The sequence below is a fragment of the Tachysurus vachellii genome, chromosome 11 (assembly GCF_030014155.1).
Source record: "Tachysurus vachellii isolate PV-2020 chromosome 11, HZAU_Pvac_v1, whole genome shotgun sequence".
In the NCBI taxonomy this organism is placed as follows: domain Eukaryota; kingdom Metazoa; phylum Chordata; class Actinopteri; order Siluriformes; family Bagridae; genus Tachysurus; species Tachysurus vachellii.
The window spans coordinates 12,788,942-12,812,158 of record NC_083470.1 but is presented as its reverse complement, the minus strand read 5'-3'; the positions used below and the strand labels follow the sequence as shown (position 1 = coordinate 12,812,158).

At 37.2% G+C, this 23,217-nt stretch overlaps 2 protein-coding genes across 2 annotated transcripts in view; one reads left to right on the top strand and one right to left on the bottom strand.

The window, feature by feature from the left end:
* Positions 1 to 665: 665 nt before the first annotated feature.
* On the top strand, positions 666 to 23,216 carry fancc (FA complementation group C). Its single transcript, XM_060882166.1, has 16 exons — positions 666 to 810; positions 3,143 to 3,308; positions 6,000 to 6,087; positions 6,387 to 6,481; positions 10,272 to 10,379; positions 10,466 to 10,530; positions 10,871 to 11,035; positions 11,180 to 11,333; positions 15,877 to 15,932; positions 16,399 to 16,498; positions 17,377 to 17,452; positions 17,862 to 17,958; positions 18,331 to 18,505; positions 19,263 to 19,451; positions 20,294 to 20,472; positions 21,860 to 23,216. Exons 2-15 carry the CDS (start codon positions 3,153 to 3,155, stop codon positions 20,420 to 20,422), a joined length of 1,653 nt encoding a protein of 550 aa, XP_060738149.1. The 5' UTR covers positions 666 to 810; positions 3,143 to 3,152; the 3' UTR covers positions 20,423 to 20,472; positions 21,860 to 23,216.
* aopep (aminopeptidase O (putative)) overlaps positions 20,453 to 23,217 on the bottom strand; it is a 75,904-nt gene continuing 73,139 nt past the window's right edge. The window contains exon 17 of the mRNA XM_060882165.1: positions 20,453 to 21,965. The gene's annotated coding sequence lies outside the window, so the exon portion shown is untranslated. The remainder of the gene's footprint in view (positions 21,966 to 23,217) is intronic.

Sequence of the window (23,217 nt, the reverse complement as noted above, 5' to 3'; positions counted from 1 at the left end):
TGACACCAACACTCCCATTTATACATAAAAGGACCTTAATATACTTGTTACACATAACAGGGTGTGACAGAATAAATGTGCAATACAAAACAAAAAATAAATAAATAAATAAAAAAACAGACCAGTTATTGGTACTCTAATTTATTTGTGCTGTAGTGGCAAACGTGATTAAAAAATACCCATAAAAATTGACTGTATACAGAAATTCCCCTTAATACAGCCTGCTGCAGGTAAAATAATTAAATAATTTTGCTTTCACTGATGAGACAGTTAGAGAACTGATTCATAGCATGTCATTCATGTCGCATTCATGTTGTGTCTATAGTATTTTAACATTTTTTTGTATTTTATATATCATTAAGAACAAGGTTCACAAAAACACGCCCATTTTCATTCTAAAACAAGAAAAATATGCAAATAATGTTAAGAAATCCGCTGTATTATGATTGGCTCGTGGATCCGCGCGCTGTGTTATGATTGGTTAAACTTTCACAAACAGCGTGTAATAGTTTAAAGCGCGATGTCTGTATTGTTTCACTCACTCAAAACAGGTTGGGAGAACTGTCCACTGACGCAGTTTGGGAAATTTTGTTGTGTTTTGTTCTAACATAACGATCTAGTAAGTGCAATTGTTACCGAAAGTTACCCGACACTGTCAAATCACCGCCCACATAAAGCCCGCGGAAGGAGGCGGGAATTGGCTGAATACGGGTGGGAATAATCAACGCACCAATAACAAGTGGCAACTTCCGGTTTGTCACCAGCAGAGGGAAGTTCAGAAAAACGTTTCTTCGTCTCTCTGTTTCTCAGGTATGTTTCAGTAAGAACAAACACTTGAATGTAGAAGTAAAAGTAGCAGGTTAGTGACTTTAACCAGTTTGCCAGCTTCAAATCTTTAACCAGCTCGAAAAAATGACCAAGTGACCGTTAGTTGTTGTCTCAGTCGCAGTTGGTTACCATGTTGGCTACCATGTTGATATGGTTGCTAACGTTGTTTTACCCGGTCAAATTTGATAAGAACACTTCCAGTCAAATATGAAAATGATATAATCTAGATGTCCATATGTTAGAGTTTTAAAATGGATCGCTGATGGTGTGTTTTTGTTTTGTTAGGTCAGACAGCAGTGCTTGCATCAGTACATAATGACAAATAAATGGCATTGAGACAAGTTATCCAGAAAAATCTGATGCAAATCCTTGATCTTCAGTAACCAGTTTATAAATGGTCAGAGGTTGTCCTGTGATCACTGGGTGTGAAGCAGGAACACACCGTGGATGGGACACCAGGGTATTGTCAGGCAGCAACGACATACACATTCACTCACTAATCCACTCCTTACTAATTGACACTGACCAATACACAGGCCAGCATGTTTTTGGCAGGTGGGAGGAAACCAGCATACAAAGTCAAAAGCATACATGGTGACCAAGTATACAAAGCATAGAGCCAATCATATGGCAACAGTGCAGATACAGGTCAAGAGTGGTACAAATCGAAGTGTCGAGTTTCAGTGAATGTCTGTTCCAGGTTGATCAAAGGAAACCTGATGTGATCTTCTGTCCATATGCGTAACAGTTTGTTGTGTTCTGCATTCTGAGATGTTTTATCACCACATTTGTAGAGAATGAAGATTTCAGTTGGTATTGACTTGCTGTCAGCTTGATCCAGCTTGCTCATTTTCATTTTACCTCTGTCATCAGCAAGGCACAGAACAAAGTGTTTTTTCTTCTATTTTATTTATGTATTTATTTATTTATTTATTTATTTGCTTGCACCATTCTGTGAAAACTTTAGTGAATATTGTGTAAGAAAATTCCAAGCGATCATCAACCGATATTTTGATTTTCAGCCTGAAAATGCCTGAATTGCCCAAACTAGGCCACCTGGCACCAACAATCACGCCAGGGTTAACAGGTCAGGGAGATCAGATTTTTTACATTTTTGAAATTTGAACATTAACAGAACCTCTTGACCTGTATCTGAATGATTTTATGCATTGTACCACTGCCAAATGTTTGGCTGATTGGACACATGCATGAATGAGTAATGCATGAATGTTCCCAATAAAGTGGTTGGTGAGTGTATATCCAATTAATGTCTAGTGTTTAGAAATAAGGTGTAAGCTGTTGGCATCCTGGGCAGCTGAATGTGCTACACATTAAATCCACAAACCTAGTAGTTATTGTGTTAGCACAGTGTTATTGTGTTAATTATTGTACTCTTCCTATATTCCTATACATCTTAAAATGATCTGCAGAAAATTGTAAAAGTAGTTCCCATTACTTTTTTTTTTGAAGATGAAGAAATGTTCCAAAATGTAAGTCAACTGAATAAAAGTCCAAAAAGGTTACTGTAATAATACTTACACAATCTTTATCTCTGTGACTGGTCACAGGTTCTTCATTTAAATGCCAATGTCACTAAATAACTGTATTTCAAATAATTGGATAAAATGTTATAAAGTTAAATCAAAGGTTGTGTTTTGGGAAAAACTTGTCAGGCCTCAGGCTTTGGGGTACAGGGTGGGTTGTATTGAGATGTCAAGTCAACAAGAAGCGTTTGTTCATGCTTTTGGTTTGATGATAAAAAGCTCAGTGGGTAATTACACATGGCCTAACCCATGGGGGCTTTCCAGCAGAGTCAATGGAAAGACATTAAACAACTCCATGTTATGAGGTGATCATAAAAGTGGTCCTTTGCAGACCTGTCATTAAACTTAAAAACAACAATTATCCATGAATGCTAGCTTCTGCGCTCTATAGCTGGTGTCTTCAGCTTGAAATGTATGTGAGAACCTTGCTTCTTAATGGGATCTAGCGATGTCACAGTCCGTGTCACTGGACTTTGTCAGAAATACTTGTGTGCTGCGCTAAGCTGACTGCTAGAAGTTTAGACCAGTGTTCAAGAGTATCTTTGATACCCGGTAGTATCACGGTGTAGTACATGAAATACAGGATAATGACACATTCAGAAACCCCAGCTGGGTGGCGCATTTTCAGGCACTTATTTTCTTATGGCTTGTTCAGACATATTCATAACCATATCCAGAATGACATTTCTCTAAAAATGATTCACATCTTGTGTGTACCTATTTTACAATAGTATTAATCTAGGTTTACATGTATGTCTGTGTTTCTGCAGATTTACAGACATGGATTCACTCTCTGAGCACCAGACGAGGTTCTGGATGGATAAAGCAGTGCAGTGGGGCCAGGCAACATCTCCCTCTGCACAGCAGGATATAAGTCAACACATGCAGTCTTTGGGGACCTTCCTCCAGCAGCTTGTACACACTCTACAGACAATGGTAATTGCAAGTGTCATGCCACTTTTCTCAAGGGATGGTCTTGTGTTGTGATCCAGAAAGTGGTATCACATTGAAGACATTTACCCGTTTATCTGAGGGTCTTTGTTCATTCATTAATTTTTCTTCTCCTTTAGCCCTTTTGGTGGTTGCTGTTGCAACAGGCTGAGAAGGTCATCCCATACTCTGTCACTAGCAGGTCTAATCCATCTTAGACTGAACATTACATGCATGACCAATGCTCATGTTGCAGAGAGAGAACCCACAAGATTATGTGGGTTGCATGGGTGGCCTGTAGGGCTGCACAGCTAATATTGATGTTAATGTAGACAGTTTTGTGATTATGATATAATGAACAAATGAACAAATATGAGTGCTAACAAAATACAAATACAAAAAAATACTTATTACTAAAAATGCAACTGTTAAATATGAACTTGACCACAAGTCTGGTGAAGTTACAAATTCATAAAAATCAGGTATAGCAATTTGAGAGAAAAAAATAAGTTTTGCTAAGGTAGCTGGTGCCTCTTGTCCAAACTGCATATCACTTTTTTGAAATCCCAGTTTGCTAACGGTGTACATCATTATTGCTAATGGAGGCATGTCATGTCTCTTGCCAGGCAGTATGCTATGAAGTCAGTAATTTCTTTGTATCTTTGTGAGGACTTGTCATATGGTGTAACACTCGCCAAATATATTTGTAATAGAGCAAGGCTGTAACAGTTAACTTGATTATTATTTATTTATTTATTTATTTGCCTTGATATTTTAGGAGACATTCCAAATGACCTGGATGACCAAGAGCCTCCATAAACAAAATCTGAAAAGCTTGAAGTTTCAAACAGAAACTGTGTGTTTGGCAAAACTGAAATCTCCTAACTTAATGTTTCATTAAGAAGCCTGTGATACAGTCCTTGTCCTGAGAACTTCAGGGAGTCTGTGACTATACCCTAGAGACCATGGTCTGAACCTGAACAGTGACTTCTCTGTGCTGGATTAGGTAGTGTGTTGGCATGGCCATGGTGTTGAGTTAGTGGGCTAATAGCCACCAAGGGACTGCATGCGTTCAGTTAACCTAATGTATCCCTGCATCAACTGTTGGACCAAAGTTTGAATCATGGACTTTATTTATTTATTTATTTATTTATTTATTTATTTATTTTTTCTTTCTTTTTTATTTATTTATTTATTTTTTTGAGAAAGGGGGGGTGTCCATGGAGGGCTATGTCTCTGTGAAGGTCTAGTGTTAGTAAAAGTCAGGCCTCACACCATTCATGTAATCCTTGAAAGGAGCCCTTTCTTTAGACCATTGCAGTCTTAGCACCTCAGGAGCTCTTATTACTATAGCCATGTTGCTTCAGTGCTTACCTTGTCAGAAAGGAAAACAAGTTTGAGGTCGTTCTTTCTAATTTTACTCATTATAATGGTCACTGTGCCCAAATGCAGTGACCAGTCACCTCCTGATCTTCCTATTATTCTAGGTCCAAATACAGGGCTTGGTTAGAGATGTACAGTTGTGTTACTGTATTCCTATGGGTTATATAAAACAATAAAAATACATTTTAAATGCTTAAAAATACTCAAGATTAATGGTTGACTGGGTCTGAGGGCCCCCAGGGTTCTGAGATTTAAAAAACAATTGTTATTGTGATGCATCAGGACATCCTTCATGCCTGGTGACAAATACATTGATTGAAGCCCCTGAAAAATTTGCATCTGAAAGATCTAGATTTGTATCAAGTTTAGCATTTCTAATTGAGGCCTGTTAATTGGGATACACAGAGCACTATTTTTGTGTCTACATAATGTTATTTTCTGATTAGCACTGCTGTGTTGCTATGTTGTATGAGAGATTATTTAAATACTGAAAATCCATATATATAATTCCCTGTATTTTTGGTGTTTTCCCTGTTGTTAGGATTTCACAACTCCCCACAACACCTCTCCTTCTGTTCAGTGGGTAGATCTCTCAGTGTGTATATATACTATAGAAACCGGCATGTGAGTTAACATTGGATTTTTTTTCCAGTCAGAACAGCCTCCAAATCAGTGTTTTTTCCTTATTCATTCATCTTTTAATGCTATGCATTTAGCTCTGTTCTGCCTATGACCATTTTATAAGCTATACATTCTTTTAGCATTTTATCATTCATTTTGCACACATGCATCACTCTGGATCACACTGGGTATTGTATGTATGGGGCATGTAAAAAGGGGTCTGTTCCTTTGAATGGATTCCAGTATACAGTAAATTAACAGCACACATCTTGAATTAATGCAGAAAGCTGTGAACCCCTAGATTCCTTTGTGTTGGCATGCTGGTGTTCATTAACTACGTAAATGTCTTTTAAAAGTGATCGGTGACTCTCCATTTGGCTTTGTGGGAATAGAGTCTATAAAGGGCCATCAAATCCTTGTCTTGGCTTCAATAAGACTGATGGCATGTTCGGATTCATTGTTCATATTCACTGGTGGTTTGTGTGTTGTACAGTTATAGCAGCTATATTGAAACCAAATGAAATATTTGTTCAATTGAAAACCTACCTAAGTGTAAAAGACCATTTTAATTTGTTTACATGCCCACGGTCATGTTTAATGTATTATTTTACAATATTTTTCCATCATAAGACAACAACTCCCTGTAGTTGGTGGTGTTGCTCGGGTTTAAAAAGTGTGTGTACTGTTTTTCAGAGCTCTACCACTGAGGCCATGAAGAGCTTTCCTTTTGTTGGCCAGTTCCTGGGAAGACTTTGTTGGAACCCATATGTTACTGCGGAAGGTAAATTTATGACTCTCTTACTCTTTGGGGGTGTGTTTCCCAATTTGGATGGAGAAATAGGTCTGCAGCTATTGGTATTAACACTCATTTTTAGTGAATCCTGTAGCATCCTCTTGTTCTGTTTGTATTTCTGTGCATCTTTCTCTGACACACTGTTGCTCTTTACTCTCTTTTCTCTCCTTAACATCTTAACATCAGTATATTTCTCGTGATTTTTGTGAAAAACCACAAATTCAAACAGCCTCTTAATACAAAAACAAGAACTTTTTTTTCTTCCCTATTTGTATTTTGTCTTTCAGGAGCAAGCAGGAGGCTTCTGCTGCAGTGTATGTGGCTACTATACAGTGCAGAGCCTCAGAATGTAGTGGAGCACCGGGCCAATGTGTGGATACGGGTACACACACACACACACACACACACACACACACACACACACACACACACACACAGCCCATTAGTCCATAACACATTTCATATCACCTGGTCTTGAAAGGCTTTGTAAAATAGTTGACTTTATTTATTTATTTATTTATTTACTTACTTATTTATTTATTAACCCTTTTTGCTTAATAGTCTTGGTAATATTTTGTACAGTTAAAGACAAAACAGAAAAATCACAACTGAATAAGTGTACTTATAGTCAAAATGGTACAGTACTGTCTGTGGTTGTAATATGACCGTTCCCCCTTTTTTTTTGTTGTACACGGAGTGTTATTGTACAATACACATTAACAGTGCTGTTTCCAAACCACTAAAAATGTTTTAACACATGCCATTTATACAGATATGATCAGAGGGGGATAAGGAGCAATAAAAAAGCAGGCTTTTAGTTTTCACACAGATGGTTTACCATAAGCAATATGGAACCTTTCACATTTTTACCAGATTACAATGTGTGTGTGTATTCTTTTTGTTTTCATCTAATAAAACATTGTGCTAATTAGAGGAGTGCTTTTAAAGTAAACTTTTAATTTGCCAGATGTGTTTTGACCTATACGAAGGGAAGTGAAGACAGAGGGAGGTGTGGATGTTCCAGGAGGCCCTGCACTGCAGTGATTCATCTTGCAGCATTTTCTCAGCTAACTAGCTCTTGTACAGCAGTAGGTAGATACAGTATGTGGGAAAAGGCCTAGGGCTTGAACGAGAGTACGGTAAAAAAAACATCAGATTAGCTGCATGAAATTTTCAGCAATGTGAGTAAGAACTATGTAGTGATGGTTCTACTTTTCTTGCTGAGTTTAGTGTCTGTTCAAGCTTGTTTTCATCCTCTCTTTACCTTTGTCTTCAAGAACAATTTGGCACAAAGGGCAGTAAGCTGTCTGTGCACACAGTATGTAGTTCTGTGCAGCCTGCATGGAAGAGAGCTGAGGTCGGTTTCCGTCTATAGCTAATGTAGTTTCTCTGTATGTTTGCTTTCTAGCCAAGTATTAACAGTTGTTACCAAATATCATTATTGCTCTATCTTTTAGAGAATAGTCTCTCTGTACACTTCAGATTATTGTCACTAATGCTGCTTCGTTTGAGCCACCCAGGATGTGGCCATAGCTTGTAACAAGACAGTGAATGCAATCTGCTGACTTGCCTAGTCATAGTGATGGCTAGCAAAACCGATGTATTCAAGAAATACACTATATATCTATGCCTTCTCTCACTTCAGATGTCAAGTTACACAAACTACCTAGTACTAATTCCAGATCCCACTGAGGGACCATTTTGAATGAGAGTTTGAGACATACCACAGCTTTCAGAAATGCTCTTATTAGTTTTGGCAATCCTAGCAACAAATCTACAGTCTGTCCTCAAAATGTAGGCAATAAGCTTATGTACATATTTATTATAGATAAAGAGGTCTGACCCCTCGTGAACATACCAGTATACTGGGTTGTTCTTTCTCAGGAAACATGTAATTTCAGGGTGTGTGATCTCCTCTGGCACAGTGACACTTGTCTATTTAAAAGAACGTATGGTCTGAGGGTTGGTTTACACAGAGGACCCATCAATAACTTTCAGTTACATGCATAGCCAAACCCGGTTTGGCCTAAAATTGGGCTGTGAACAATACCGTCTTCATGGTCTTCAGAATGGTTTACAGTATCATCCATAACAATGACTGCAGTGGGAAAGCAAACAGGTCTTACATTTGTCTAGTCATGCTGAAGGCATCCTAAGCCCAGACCTTGTCACTGAACTGCACTGGCAGTCAATTGTTAGCCTGTTAAACAGATCAACTAGTGCTCTTTTGAGAGGTGTTCAAAATGAGCTAAACAACCTCTTTGCCATACTCTAGTCTAAGCCAGTGCATCTTATAGCAACCACCAAAGTAGGTAAGTATAGCCCCCTAAGGAAAGTTTACTATATGTTGCTACTTGCAGTTTTGCAAATCCTTAAGACTACTTAATTAGGTTTTAGGCACAGGCTATTTTTTTTCCTGTTGTCTAGGAAGGCTTGAATCCAGCATGTCTCTGGAGTAAACCTGTGCTCTGATCTGATGTTATCAGCTTCCAATGTTTTAATTGCAGAAGATTAAAGCAGCCCACCCTAGACCATGTATTTTTTTACTTTAGGATTTAGAATTCTCTGGAACTTTTGATGAATGCTTTGGTGGTTTGGTCAGTCCTAATTTGATCCACTCTTTGAAATATAGTCTGCTGCCACGTACCAATGTGTGTATCCTGAATAACTCCATATGCTGTTGCGGTTTTTAAAACTCGCTTCTTCTTAAATAAAATGACTGAGTATGCTTAGTTTGTGTTTCAACCAAGGATAAGTGATCAAGTGCCACCTGAACATGTGCACCATGGTATATCAGCTCTATTATATGCAGATTGTATGAGCTTCACAGCTGTTGTGTATATACAGATCAAATACTAATAAACCTGTAATAACAGTGCTAAGTTACTATCACTCCAGGTGCATGTCAATAAAAATGTATATACAAATTTATTACAAGTTTTATTTCAGATTTTAGATTGCTTCTTAACATCTGGATTCCGTCACTGACTATTCTCAGGAAGACGAAGAGAAGACATGAGGAGCGTGATGTATAGGCCTTTTATAGTGTGCACATGTGAGGTCACAGGCATGAGGTGACATCTTTGCTATTGGTGCTCAGCTAGTAAACAAGTGCAAGTGAAAACCCCAATTTTTCTTAAAGAAAACTTTCCAGCAGATCCAGAATGTAAAAATATAATTACTATGGCATTCCCCAATTACCTAAAATGTTTTATTTTTATAAGGACATACTTTATAAGGGAATACTTCTCTACTTTTCCTTTTTCCTGCAAACATAATAACCCCTCTGAATGTCTGTCAACTAAGACACTCATTTGTGAGGTTTTCCTCCTGTTATTCCAATAGTTTTTTTTTTTTTAATGTAACTACTAATGTCAATTGAGTCCTGCATTCCTTTGCTGTTCTGTATGAATAAACAGAGCCTCATCAAATGGAAAGCCAGTTCTGTCATGTTTGGGAGTGTTAAACATTATTTCTCCACTTCATGTGGGTGGCAAAGTCTGAAAGAAAGTCAAATGGGTGGTGCTGGGGTTTTCTGCTTCCTCAATTCTGCCCTGTCATTAATGGCCCCATTACCCATCCACTGCCACACCAGCCTGGCTCACTCGCAGTTCCACATCAGAAGACATACTATGTTTTTCAGGCTCTGAGCAATAGGGTTCTGAGGCTGAGCAGTAATAACTATGTTTCATATCTCTATTACAGCCATCTCTAGCTTCAGCTTTTCTCACTAGTTCTCTCAATGCTTTCTTAAATCATGGTTTGATCCATGTTGAGAGTTTTTTTTTTAATGACACATTTTTCATTCTGTCAGTCTCGCTAACTGTGCTAGGGGAGCTTAGTGTGTGTTTTTTCACATTGGTTGGCTGTAATTGAGCCCATTTTTACCAAGCTGTAAACCTAAAGAAACCACATGGCAGCCATGTTTTCCATCCAGGAGGCTCAGGGTTATAATACTTGTTTCTAAGAATGGTTCTCAGATTCTCTGAAAGTAATTATCTTTCATTTTATCATTCTGGTAAATAAATTGCATTGTTTGCCAACCTGCTAGTTTTTTCAGGATTACGAATTTGTTTTGTTCCACAATGTGCAATGTTTTTGTAATATTAAAGTACTTATAAGGTACATATTATATAATATTAAACTGCCTTTTAAATGTCTGTTTTAAACAGAGTTTGCTATGCCATTTAACTTCAGAGGATGAGGGCAGTATGGTGTATGCTTTGGAGAAACATGCTGGCTTCCCACCACAGCAGTATTATTCAGAGAGTCTCAAAAAGGTTCTTGTTTAGCTAATTAATGGTAATGCACTTAAATATTGATCGTTAGTGTTGTAGCTTGCTGATTGTGTCTGTGTCTGCTGCAGATGGTGGCGTTGCTGGCAACGGAGGTCAACCGTAGTCATATCACTTCATCAGCCTGTTTAGAAAGGTTTGTAGCATTCACCACACACATTCAGACACTTCAGTATTTGAGTATGAAGTAAAGCCAATTCACATTCAAAACATCATTATTCATGGGTGATGTATGTCAATCAGCAGGGACATCCTTACTGAAATGTTTTAATTCACACTGGCTCCATAAGGCTTCTGTGGGTTTTTTATTTTATTTTGTTGTACTGGTATTACTTATCTTCAGTTAATAAAATAGCCATAAAATCAAATTCCTGCCAGGAGCACGTAGTTGTCAATTTTGAACAATGAAAAGGAAAGCTCCGTGTCATTCTGTGCCTTAATCACATTCCCTCTATCATGTGTTGCTTTTACTGCAGGTGCAGGTTTGACAGCATCCATTCTCTATCAGTAACTTGTGTCCCTTTGGTCACATGTCCTGAGGTAGCACCTCTTATTGGTGCACTGCTAAAGCATTACAGTTTGTGTCGCTGTTCAAATCTCAGCGAAGAGTTCATAAAAGCAGTTAACAAAGCCTGGCTCAGGTACATCTCTTTTAAATTCTATGGTGTATATATTTTAGCAATACTGTATAAATCTTCTAAATATATCACATTCAAATCTATATCTGTACAGATTACATACATAAGTAATTGTAATATCTTTCTCTCGATCTTACTATGTCTCAGTAAGAAGCTGATGATGGAGGTTGAAGCAGTGATGGCTCTGTGGAGTACTAGTTTGCCCAGCTTGGAGCAGGCAATTCTGATTCTGCTTGAGCGTGTTCTTTCTGATCCAAAAGTGATGCAGAATCTAGAGACAGTTGTCGCTGATTCTTTACTGGTGAGTAAACATAATCTCCACAGAAAACAGTATCTGGAGGAGCAACTCCTGCTGCACTGAATTGAGATTGAAAAGGAGCTGCTTCGCAGTGATCTCTTAAACCGTTTGAACGTCATTTGAATCTTTTAAATAGTCCAGGTGTTTTATTTCAAACACTGTCAGAATGAATTTACTTGGTTGATTTTGGATTATGGAAAATGAAGCAGTTGTTTTTGTCAGCACATGTGTGTTTGACATGGTTATTTTTGATAGCAACAGCCATGTCATAATATTTAGACAATCTACTAACAAGTTTCCAGTTGAAATATTGAAGGTGAGTACAATGCAGTCCTCCCCAGGAGATCCAGACATTTATTTAGCCATACTTTTTCCTTCTTGGGAGGATTGTGAATAATTCATTGATGAAATGTTACACAGAATATAGTTTACAGGAAGTGCTGTTGTGACTGTGCCCCATGTTCATAATACACTCTTAGCATGAGGTGGATATCACTATAATAGACATTCTTCTTTTTCTCTTCCAAGACATTTATGTAGATGTTTAGAGTAGATCTTTAGAGCTTGTTTATATCTCCTTTTATCTGAATCAATTAACTCAGAGTTACAACATGACTTTATTTGTTTCTCTAGTAAACATGTCTCCTCTAATTGTAAGAAAATTACAAAAGTCTCAGCGAGTCCAGTTGTATATTTGCGATCCAAGACTTGTTTGACAAATGTTGGCTAATTTGCCAGCTCTTAACTCTTCTGTGCTGTTCACCAAGACAAGAACGTAATTGAAAATTGAGTTTTGTAGCTTTAATCCTGACCCCAGAGTTTACATTCAATAACAATAAATAGCATCACCCTACAAGCTGAGTGCCAAAAATTCTAATTTTTTGGCACTGCTACAATTGAACTTTGGGAGATTTGTTAGGACTGAACACTAATGTTTCACAGAATTTTGACTAGATACCACTAGCAACTTTACTATCATTATGTTTGAAACTAATATGACAAAAACATAGAATCTGACAGGTTGGGACATGGTTAAGTAGAGGTTTGCCACGAATAAAGACACGACAGACAGACAGACAGACATGTACAGCATGTAATATAAATAGGTATATATGTAAACATGTGTACAGTGAATAAATATAAAGGCTATAGTATATATATGTACATTGTATGTATAATTGTACAGAAGTTATATACAGTATTTTTTACAGTGTTCTAATGGTGTAGTGTAGAGTTCAGTAGTGTGATGGTGGATGTTGATTGTCCCATGTTCATGGGAACATGGGAACCTGTCCCATGTTCCTGTACCTCCTTCTTGATGAAAGGAGGTTAAACAGTTTGTGACTGGGATGTGAAATATCTTTGATGATGATGTGAGCTCTGCGCAGACATCTGCTGTGGTAAAAGGTGCTCAGTGGCACTTAGTTGGGTGCCAGGGATGCTTTGGGCGATTTTGACCAAAGTAACTGTTAAGTCCACAGACACAGCAGAGATGAGTGATGTGATCAATTTGCTTTTGTCTTGAATACTTCAAGATAAAGGTGCTACACTACTTTTTCCTTGTCACAAATGTCTTTATCGTTAATATGTCTTCTAGTCAAAGATTACTTAAGGTACAAAGGTACATGTTGTGTTTATTATTCACAATATTTTTCTTAAGTAATGTGATGCATATATTGCATCACTGTAAATGTATAAAAGCAGTGTTCCATCTCTTAATAATCATTTAAAAAGACTGAAGTTGGCTTCTTATTTGCCAGTTTCTTATTTGGATTTTCCATCCCCCTGGAAAGATCCAGGCAGTATGAGCTCACACTACCTTGAAGTGCACTTATTTACAATGCTTATTTCTTTTGACGATCCTCATTCACAAAGCATCTCACACATTTGAAATGTAACATCATTTCCTGATGCTTTTGGGGTTCTCATACAACGCAAGCTCACATCCCACAAGAAAGAGCAAGGCATGTTCACTGCACACCTCCTCAAGTGAATGTTGAGGAAATTACATAAAGTGAATTACGTAACAGTATTGCTACTGTTAAACATATTGCGTAGTTAAAGTAGTTAGTTACATGGATATGTGTGTTGTTTTTTTTTTATGGGGAACCTTTCTTTAATTATGTCTACTTACATTTACAATGAAAGTTAGACATGTATAAGAACATTAATTGCATATTAATAATCACACTTATGGGGTATTCGTGTTCTCTATTCATTTCCCCGCCCCTCTGGTACTCTGTTTTCTTCCCTCATTCCAAAACATGCATTGTAGACAGATTGGTATCACTAAATTGTCTGTGGTGTGTGAATGGGTGTGTGAGCATGTCCCATGGGATAGGTTCTGGGTTTCCTGTGACCCAGTGTAGGATAAGCACTACAGAGGGTGGATGGATGATGATGATAACGATGATAAAGTTGTGATGGTGCTAACTTGTTGTGGATAATCCTGTTGATTCTTTTCATCATACTGAAGGACAGTTAATTAATCTGTTTTAATCTCTCTGTGAAGGTCAGCATGTTTGTCAGGAAGATGTTTTGCTAATATCTTCAAGGTGTTCTTTTCGAATATCATTGTCATCTAAAAGTAGACAAAACATTCCATGCACTAAAATCCTGGACCCCAAGACACTGCAGGCATGAAAGAAAACTAGGTGGATTTATCTCAGCAGTGATTTATATCATGTTACTGCACACGGCAGACTTGCAACATAATAGAGGTATAATGTGAATCGTCCAAAGGAAAATGAGCTCACCATGTTATGTCATGGTCATAGAAAGAACCCAAAGTATTAAGATATGGAATCTACCAGATTGTCATGTTTTAGAATCCACAAAGTACAGATGTTTGCATTGTATAACCCTACAAGGAAACATAATGAATGAAACATATGAGCTGTTGAAATAAGTGGATGTCCTCATTTTTGTCACATCTTCCTTTTGTATAGCTTAAACTGATACTACACCATAAACACTAGACACAATAAATTTACGTTAGAAAAATGTTTTTCGAAAGCCTAAAGGGTAGAAAGCATTCTATTCATTTTGTTTCACTTTCATAGTTTTCATTAGGATTATAGCTTATTCAGATAGAAACCAGAACTAGAATGCTTTGGCACTGAGCACTGATTAAAACTCATTCAGCCAAAGTTCAGCACCATTAAAAACAACAAAAAATAAAAATATATTTATTGCTCAGTTGCTGGTTTCTGCCACACAGAATCACAGGATTAATTCTGAGCTCAGGTAAATGTGCTGGGATTTTTTTTTTTACATGCTGTCCACATGGGTTTCCTCCTAAAAACTCACCAGTGGGTGAACTGGTTAGAATGAATTGTTCCTAGTTGCTCTAGTCCTGTGCAGTAGAATGGTGTTGAGTGATCTTCACTTCCACTGTGACCCTGTTCAGGATAAATCAGTTACTAAAGGTAAAGGAAATTGGACTTTCTGATTTTTAGAAACCTGCATTTCTACTATATACAAGTTCATTAGCCTGGTGATGTAGCCCAATGCACATTTGGTTTAGTTGGGTTTTATGAATGTGAAGTTGTGTCTAAAGCTTTAATAAGTTTTTAAATTCATGAGTACAATTGCCAGGCTTTTAAACAATGCAAAAATCTCTCATAAGAGAGAGAGAGAGAGCATGATGTGTTATAGATCAGCCAACGAGTTTTAACTTCTGTTTGCTCGAACACATTTTATATACACTCAAAGGACTCGCTCACAAGTAGTTTGAGCTGTGAAAATGACTAAAGTACTACATGGAAATATTTTGTGGGTGTGACATTTATACATTCATCTTCTTTATCATTTAAGAACATGTTTTTATTGTCACTATTAAAATCCATGTAGTAGAGTTTTGCATTTATGGCTGTTACATTTCTCTTTCTCAAGAAGAAGATCAATGAGCAACGTCTGGTGTTTGTAGCTGAAACACGTCTCTTTTTATTGGAACAGCAATTTGGCAGCTCTTAGCAGGCGTTGAATAGCAAGGCATTACGGGATAGTATAGCATTACGGGAATATCTAAGATGCTTCGCGCTTGTGTGTGTGTGATACACACCCTTTCCTCATTGGTCTTGCTTGATCAAAGACTGCAAGGGAACATATGGGTCTTTTGTGGCACACATGTAGATGTAGTGTATGTAAAACAGTGTGTTTTACTGCATTCCTGGCCCATATGACTGGTACAAAAATGGCAATATAATAATTATTCTTATTTTCCCATAAAAATATGAGTAAATTCTCGACTTCAGGCATGAATGTACAGCTGCTTGGATAATTTTTTTTTTTTTAGTAAAAGCCACTAAATTTGAAACAGATGCTGAAATGTATATGTCTGCATGTTTAGAAGAAAAGCGAAGATAAATCTAAGGCCACTAATGTAACTGCAGCATTTTGTGTGTGAAGTGTGGATGGAACGCCACAGCTTGTGATCATCATTGGTGTCACCACATTGCCCTCTAGTGCTAAAGCTAGAACTCGCATGCATATTAGAAATATTGCTTATAAACTACTGCCTTTTTTTTTTCTTTTTCCTCCTCAGCCTAAAGCATCAGCACTACACTGCCACATCTTTCTCATAGTGAATGATGTTTTCAGGTGGGTTTCAGCTCTGGGTGACCATTTAAACTGCTTAATGTTGATTCTTAATAATCTGAATCCATATTCAATTTATTGTTGAGTCAGAGTTCATGAAGAATATCTTGTAGTTTGTGATTTCAGTTTACATTTAATACCAAAATATCTTTGTTTAATTATTGCTAACTTAAATCAAGAACCATTCACTGAGGATTTATCAGTATCAGATGTTGGGCATTAAAAATGACGTTAATGAACATTGTGTTAAAAACACAATAAAAAAACTCTTGCAAAATAGCAAATATTGATTTGGCAAAGGAAATTAGATTTTCCCTTAGATCTCTTAAGCATAAAGGTTAAAGTTAGTGTTCTTAAATAATTGGCATCTCAATAAAAATGAATTACTAACCGTAAACCATAAAATTAGAATCCTAATGGAGGTAAACAGTTTGATGTTTTATGATGTATGTGTTTTGTGTATTTGTAGAAATGCTCTAATAACAATAGAAGAAAATCTCACACTAAGAGGACTAGTGCAAGTTTTCACTAGCTGTTTTCTTCAGATACGTGCTGCCCAGAGGCCACAGGTATCAGCTACATTCACCATTCTGTCATCTTTTGCTGGAGATTTATTGATTGTTTATATTTTTAATGATGGAAAACACAAATGAGAGTCATCACTACAAGCAGATTGCAACCTGAGTCAAACGTAATAATATGAGGATTATGTATTAATGTGAAATGTTACTAAATGTGTGCTCTATATACAGCATTGTACAACACCAGACTTATTGGCAATAAAAAAAGGTTAATTGGACTAATTCCCTTTAGTTCAACAAAACCATGTGCTGCAGTGGTTTAAATTGTCTTTAATAACTTCAGCTCACTTTTCTTAAGCTGGTTTGGGTCAGGAGACTGGCATTGTGCTTTCAGAAGCATGATCTTGTGGTCAATGAACCATTTTTTGTGGATTAAATAATCTCCCAGCGTGTCATCATGTATTGTAAAAAGTGGATGAAACAGTCTCACAATATCAGATAATCCAGCGTAATATCAGTAGTGATCGGGTTCATTTCTGTACAAGCATATTTTTTTACTCTAAACACTAAGCGAGTTCAAGCTCTATTATGTCTCATTTGGCCAAAGAACCCAGCTCTAGGTGCTAGAATTTGTCTTCGATGTAGTTTCATTGGGCAAACTATACTTTCCTATATTCCTAAGACTTTCTATTGTTGACAATAATTGTGATGTTGCTTCATTAAAAGGATTTTTTTGTTTCATTTGATTAATATTTATTAATAGTAAAATGTTTTGATACAGGTTTTTAAGATCTTAGAATAAACTTACTTCAATTAAAGTTTTAAGTGTGTAAAATGTTTTTTGCCAATAATTCTGCCACTGTATATATTGTAACAGATCCCAGTCTGGAGGCCTCTGAGCAACATAAATGTGTATTTAATTTCAGGAAAGACTACCACTAAGATCTTTTTTTCCTCATGTGCCTCACAACCTGCTCACACCTTTATTGATGGCACAATCAGGTACTGTAAGATCAGTCTATTTTCTAAAAGATCTTGTTGTCAATTTTTGTCAAGTTGGAAAAAGTTTTTATTCGAGGTTCTGATTCTTGTTTAAAGACATGGCAACTCTTTAACACCTCGGAATTGGGATTTAATTTGAAATATTGGAATTGGATTTGAAGAAGATATGATTTGAACTAGAAGTATTTATATAAAGAGAGTTGATCTGTTTTCTTTTGTTAGGATTGATTTGATTATATTGACACTTTTTCCTTTACTATGCATTGTAAGTAATTGTTGAAGTTTTTAAAAGAAAACTAAATTGGTATGTGCTGATACTCAAGGTTTCAGTATCTGTAAAGAAAAAGGTATTGTACCACCTGTAATGTTACCCGTACTCTATTCTGCTAACCATGCTCTTTATTCACAGACGTCCCACAGCATGTGTGGCTGGAACACCTGAGCTGGATTGGGACATTACTTGAGAAATTCCTTTCAGAGAGAAACCAGGAAGAGGACAGTGGAAGGTGAGAACTCACACATTGCTTCATTACACACATTTCTGTAATATGATACAGCCTGGAGGTGTTTCTGTTGAATTGCTTATACTCACCAGTCATTTTAATACAATACAAATCTCAACATTTTCGGCTAATGTTCAGATCCAATAGGAATAGGAGATGTATTTTTTAAATATTTTCTCCCATTGTTTGATGTGAACAGTAATTGAATGTGCACGATTTTATGTATTGTAAATAAATTGTAAATATGACAAAGATTGGAGGAATGATGTAAAATCAAAATATTTTCTTACACTGAGCCATTGTGTAATCTCTCAGTTCTTCATTTTACATATGCGTCATTGCTCATCTTTCTTTTCTGCTCTGAATGTGTTGTAGGGGCGACAAGGCCGTGTTTGAGGCCTGGTTCTTGCTTGTCCAGTGTGGTCACTGGATAGACGTAGCTGCTAAGCTGCTGGTGACTGTCGGATCAGAGCAATCAAAGCCTTTGCTCTTTCTTTTGATGTTTTACCACCACCCAACCAACAGAGGGCAGCAGAGCACTCGGCACAATGTAAGACCTCCAGCTAAACAAGTGAAATTAAATGAGCATGATTTGAGCGAGACATATAAAGGTATTTCTGTATCATATGTATAATAAGGTATAACAGTGTGATGATAATCAAATCATTTACATTATGCTATACTGATACAAATAAAAGTACAAAAATAATATAATCGATATATACAATTTAAACATTTTTTAGTCATACCCCTTGAAATATGAGGCATATTACCAGTTCACAACCAATGAAATTAATTCAAATATTTAAAAATATAAAAAACATATAAGAACCTGCTGACATCATAGAGCATCCTCAAATCTTATTAGTCTTTTATTATTTTATATAAGAATTTTGTTGTATGATTATTATCAGCACATTTTGCAAAGCCCCTCTCACCCATCCCATGGGCTCGTCACTCTCCTGCCATCTTACAGAAGGTACAGGAGCATCTGTGTCACTACCAGCAGCCTTTGTGACAGTTTCTTGCCTGAGTTGGGTCACTCAACAACCTGCTGCCCCTGAATGCTCACCTAGGCTATTCAACCTAATTGGCTTATACCTAATTATGTATTTGTACTTTATGTAGGCTTGCATACTGTTACCTGTTGCATCATGATCCTTGAGAAATGGCATTTTGTTCCAATTTATACAAGCTATGTAGAGGATTGATGCTTAATTTTTGCTGTTTTTGCATAATTCTTCTTAAACTGAGTTAACTAGAGTATAAAATTACTGATTGCTACTTTATTCCACTCTTTCTGCTAGATGGTGGCGAGACAGGCATGGAGTGATTTGAGGAGCCTCTTCCTCGCCCACACTTTGTCTCCTGATCGTCTATCTGCTGTGAATGAGTCGCTCTGCACTCCGTCAACAAACTTTGTTCTCTGTCTTCTGCTTAATTTTGCCATATTTTCTCAAGCATCAACCAGCAGGGTGACTGATGTAATACAGAAGGTAAAAACATACTGTACACTTGGTTCACTGAGATGTAGCTGCACTTACCCCAATGTCAACGAGTGCAGAACTAGGTGGCCTGGTCTCTATTCCCTATATTTACTGTATAGGTATAGAGGTTTGTGTTTTATGCAGAGAGAAAGAGACAGAAACATGCCCGTGTGTGCTTCCAGCTGTTTACAGCCCCTTGTAAAATGAAGAATGTTTTAGTCTGCCCCTTAACACTGAACGAAGTTTACAACCTTCAGCTTTCTGCTTCCCCACTGCAGCTGCTGCACTTTATTATTGACACTGATTAAGTGACAGGACGGTGACAGACTTCATTTTCAGATTTTAAATTTTTTTTTTTTTTTTTTACATTTTTAATAGCAGAGTCTTACAGATAATCACACTGAAACTCGGGTGAGCAAAAGTAAGGACATACCCAACAATCTAGGCCTGATAGTATCATTATTTGGAAACAAATGTTTTCCTGTATATATATATATATATATATGCATTTCAGTGTGACAGGAAATAATGTATAGATAGACTTTGATTTTGTCAATCAAGATTTGATTTTAAAACATGCCTAGGCGGCCATTAAGGCAGCTGAACATGTTTTGATTTGTCATTAATCTTTGGCATAAGTCTTACTACCACTAAACATCTGGGAGGTTTTATACATAAACATACAGTATTAATCCTCACAGATGATTGTGAGAAATGTAAATAAAAACCATTTATATCAAACAAAATGGAATTTATGTAGAAAAGTAAAACTTTTTTTTAAAAGGTGTCACAAAAGTGTCATTTGATTCACACTTGTATGGTCGAGTACCTTTTGTTTGTTGTTGTTTAAGGTGCTGACCGATGCTGGTGTAAGGTGCAGAGCCATGGGTATGCTATGCTTTATGCATGAGAGACTAAAAGGAGACAGTGCAGTGGATGCCAGGCTCACAATGCTTGAAGAGAGACTCCACACAGCATAGTGTCTCTTGCTGCACATAAACACGTGGACGTGCCCAAACGCTGACATGCGGTAAGCTGTTTATTAGTACAAGGATTTCTGACATGTCACAGTTCCACACAGAAAGCCTGGGTTGTTGAAAGTGACATTTATACGCTGACCCCAGCTGCTAGTTTTATTTTGAAAGCCAGGGATGTGTGATGACATATTAGCCCAAATAAAAGGAACAGACATGTAAGGAAATCAGTTAAGAAAAAGGGCCTCAGTTCAGGAAAATATGTAGAGAGGTTATAAAATTATCATGATCTTTAAAAAAATATATATATTCATGTCATGCTTCTGCCATGTAGATAAGCTTTATTTTTGCTGTTGAGCTCAGGTGACATTACAGTGCTGTATCTCTGCAGTGAGAAAACAGAAATTCAATCTAATGACATGTCTGTCCACATGATATTGATAATATAATACATCACTGAATTTGGAGATGTTTACTGGGCACACCTTGTCTTAAGTAATGTTGCTACTGTTTTTATTTATTTGCTTGTGTGACGTAAAACCAGAAGCTAACCAAGTACAGGCTAGGTTACTAAATGCATGGCAGTAGTGAGGTCAGTATTTGCTGTCAGCTAATACTAGAGCTTTAATATTGGGAAAAATCTGATCAGAAATGAAAAGCCCAACTAGATGAAGATCATGTGGTGTATACTCTGTAACCCCCAACAGCAATTTAGCTGAAAATATATAAATTAGGACTGTATGTACTGCATATTTGTATGCATATATGAAAGAGCAGTGATATTTTATTTCCTCCTCACAAAGATGTGCTTAAATCCAAAGGCTTCAATCATTGGTAGTCTTTCCTGCTGACCTGTGCCTGTTAGCAAAAGAATACAGGAAGAGGATATGCTCTGTTCTGATATTTCTCTCTTTCAAAACCACTATTAGGTATACAAAATCAAACATATTGTGTTCTACTGCACTAAAGCTTACATAGTACACCGTTATTCCACATGGCCAGTATACCTCCTTATATAAATATTAGGTTAACGTCACAAAACATTGTATAACATCTCTCATTTTATTTCCCAAATCCTTCAAACAATGTAAACATTATAAAAATAAAAACAATAGATCATATAGTATAGTAGCATACAGCATGTGTAGCAGTAGCATTACATATCCAGTGACAAGGCAGAATTAAATACCAAAAGCTGACCTTTAAGTGTTTCCAAATAGTCATAACTAGAATATCAATGCTGAGCTAACATGTTTTGCATGAAAATGAGTCATCTTTCCATGTTTGTAACACATTTACCTTGTGTTTGTTTCTGTACCTGCTGTAGTCTAGTGACATTCTTCCAGTTGTTAGCACTAATGTAAAAGTTCTACAGTGATCCACTTAGGTGCCTTAAAAAACAAAACATTTTCTCAGTTGTCCTGTATCTCCTTGCAAGAAAAGGTGGTGATTAGCTGTGGTGTCGAGTGCCTGTGCGCTGCTGTGGATTTCCCTGAGCTGATTTCACACCCGGAGACCTGAGCTTGAAGGAGAGCATCTGCATCGGGTCCTGTTCAGAGACAAACAAGTAGAGATGTATTCTTAAAAACAAAACTAAAGAGGGATGGTGGTAGGGATGGGGGTGGGGGTGGATATAACATTCACCCCTAACATAAGGGGTGGAGGGGGCGAGACAAGGCCTGTTCTGTGAGTGAAACGTTCTCAGATTATTCTTTTGTCCATTTGGCCTACAATACAAGCCCCATGACTCTACTGGATTTTTGTTAGCAAACGTACGATATTGACGTAAAAGTCCTGAGCTGGAGACACCATGTCATCAGTGCCGGAGGATGTTGTATGTTCAGGGGTCTGTGGACCAGACTCCTGTTCCTGCTGAACTGAGCCAGTGTTTCTGCAGTACTGTAATCAGCTCAGTAGGCACGGGAGGCCAGGTCCATTTGGCGCTCTTCTCCCTCTTAACAGTCTGTATGAGATCCATACACAAAGCGTCAGATGGGACTAATTCACTTCCACCAACGATACTTAGCACTTCATTTCCCCTGAAATAGAACTTAATGATATTTTAAATACAGCCTGTGCCACTAATTCCATTTGTGCTAGCCTTCTGATGGTAATACATCTTTAACTAGCTTCTAAATATAGACATTTATGGCCCAGCTTCTCCTGGACTTCGTATTTATCTCCTGTATCTGTCATGGCTTAGGCGACAGTGTTCTGGCAGAAAGGGCCGTTAGCTGTCCACTCATTCGACGCTTCCTGTCTCCACTACTTTCTCTATTTTAAGCAGCAGGACTAAAAGTAGGCCTGTATTTTTTAAGCCTGCAATGCAGATGTTTCTGTCTTTTTGTGGCTAAATGTTTCAGACATCTAAAGGCACCTGCTTCCAGCATTTGTCTGAATTTTACCCCTTTCAAGGCAGGAAAACCGAGCAGAACAGTCAAGTTGTGTAGAAGTTGTAGTAAATCTAAGCATCACATGGCAAGATGTGTTGGAGGAGGATGATGAGAAGGAAGACTCCTGCACACTGGCTTCTCACTATGGGCATAATTAGCTTGGTCTATTGGTCTTTGGCCATCAGTAGTAAGAGAGAGATAATTTAGCCCACAGCTGCTTGTCATCTCACATATCAGCCAGCTTCTTAGAGCAACAGTTTGGTATAACTTATGCTTCAAGACAGATAAAGGGGTCTTACACATTTTAAAGATGTTTAAGTTAAGTTCTGTATGGCGATAGAGGAAGTGCCTAATATCTTGAAAACTTTTGCAATTTCATAAGATTAAAAAACAAAAATAAAACCATAT

Bases quoted from the DNA above. Each gene is read 5' to 3' on its own strand.
- fancc (XM_060882166.1), top strand. From the start codon at position 3,153: ATGGATTCACTCTCTGAGCACCAGACGAGGTTCTGGATGGATAAAGCA. The intron at 11,036-11,179 runs GTACATCTCTTT...ACTATGTCTCAG, and splicing joins GTTAACAAAGCCTGGCTCAG to TAAGAAGCTGATGATGGAGG. The intron at 16,499-17,376 runs GTATCAGCTACA...ATTTAATTTCAG, and splicing joins GTGCTGCCCAGAGGCCACAG to GAAAGACTACCACTAAGATC.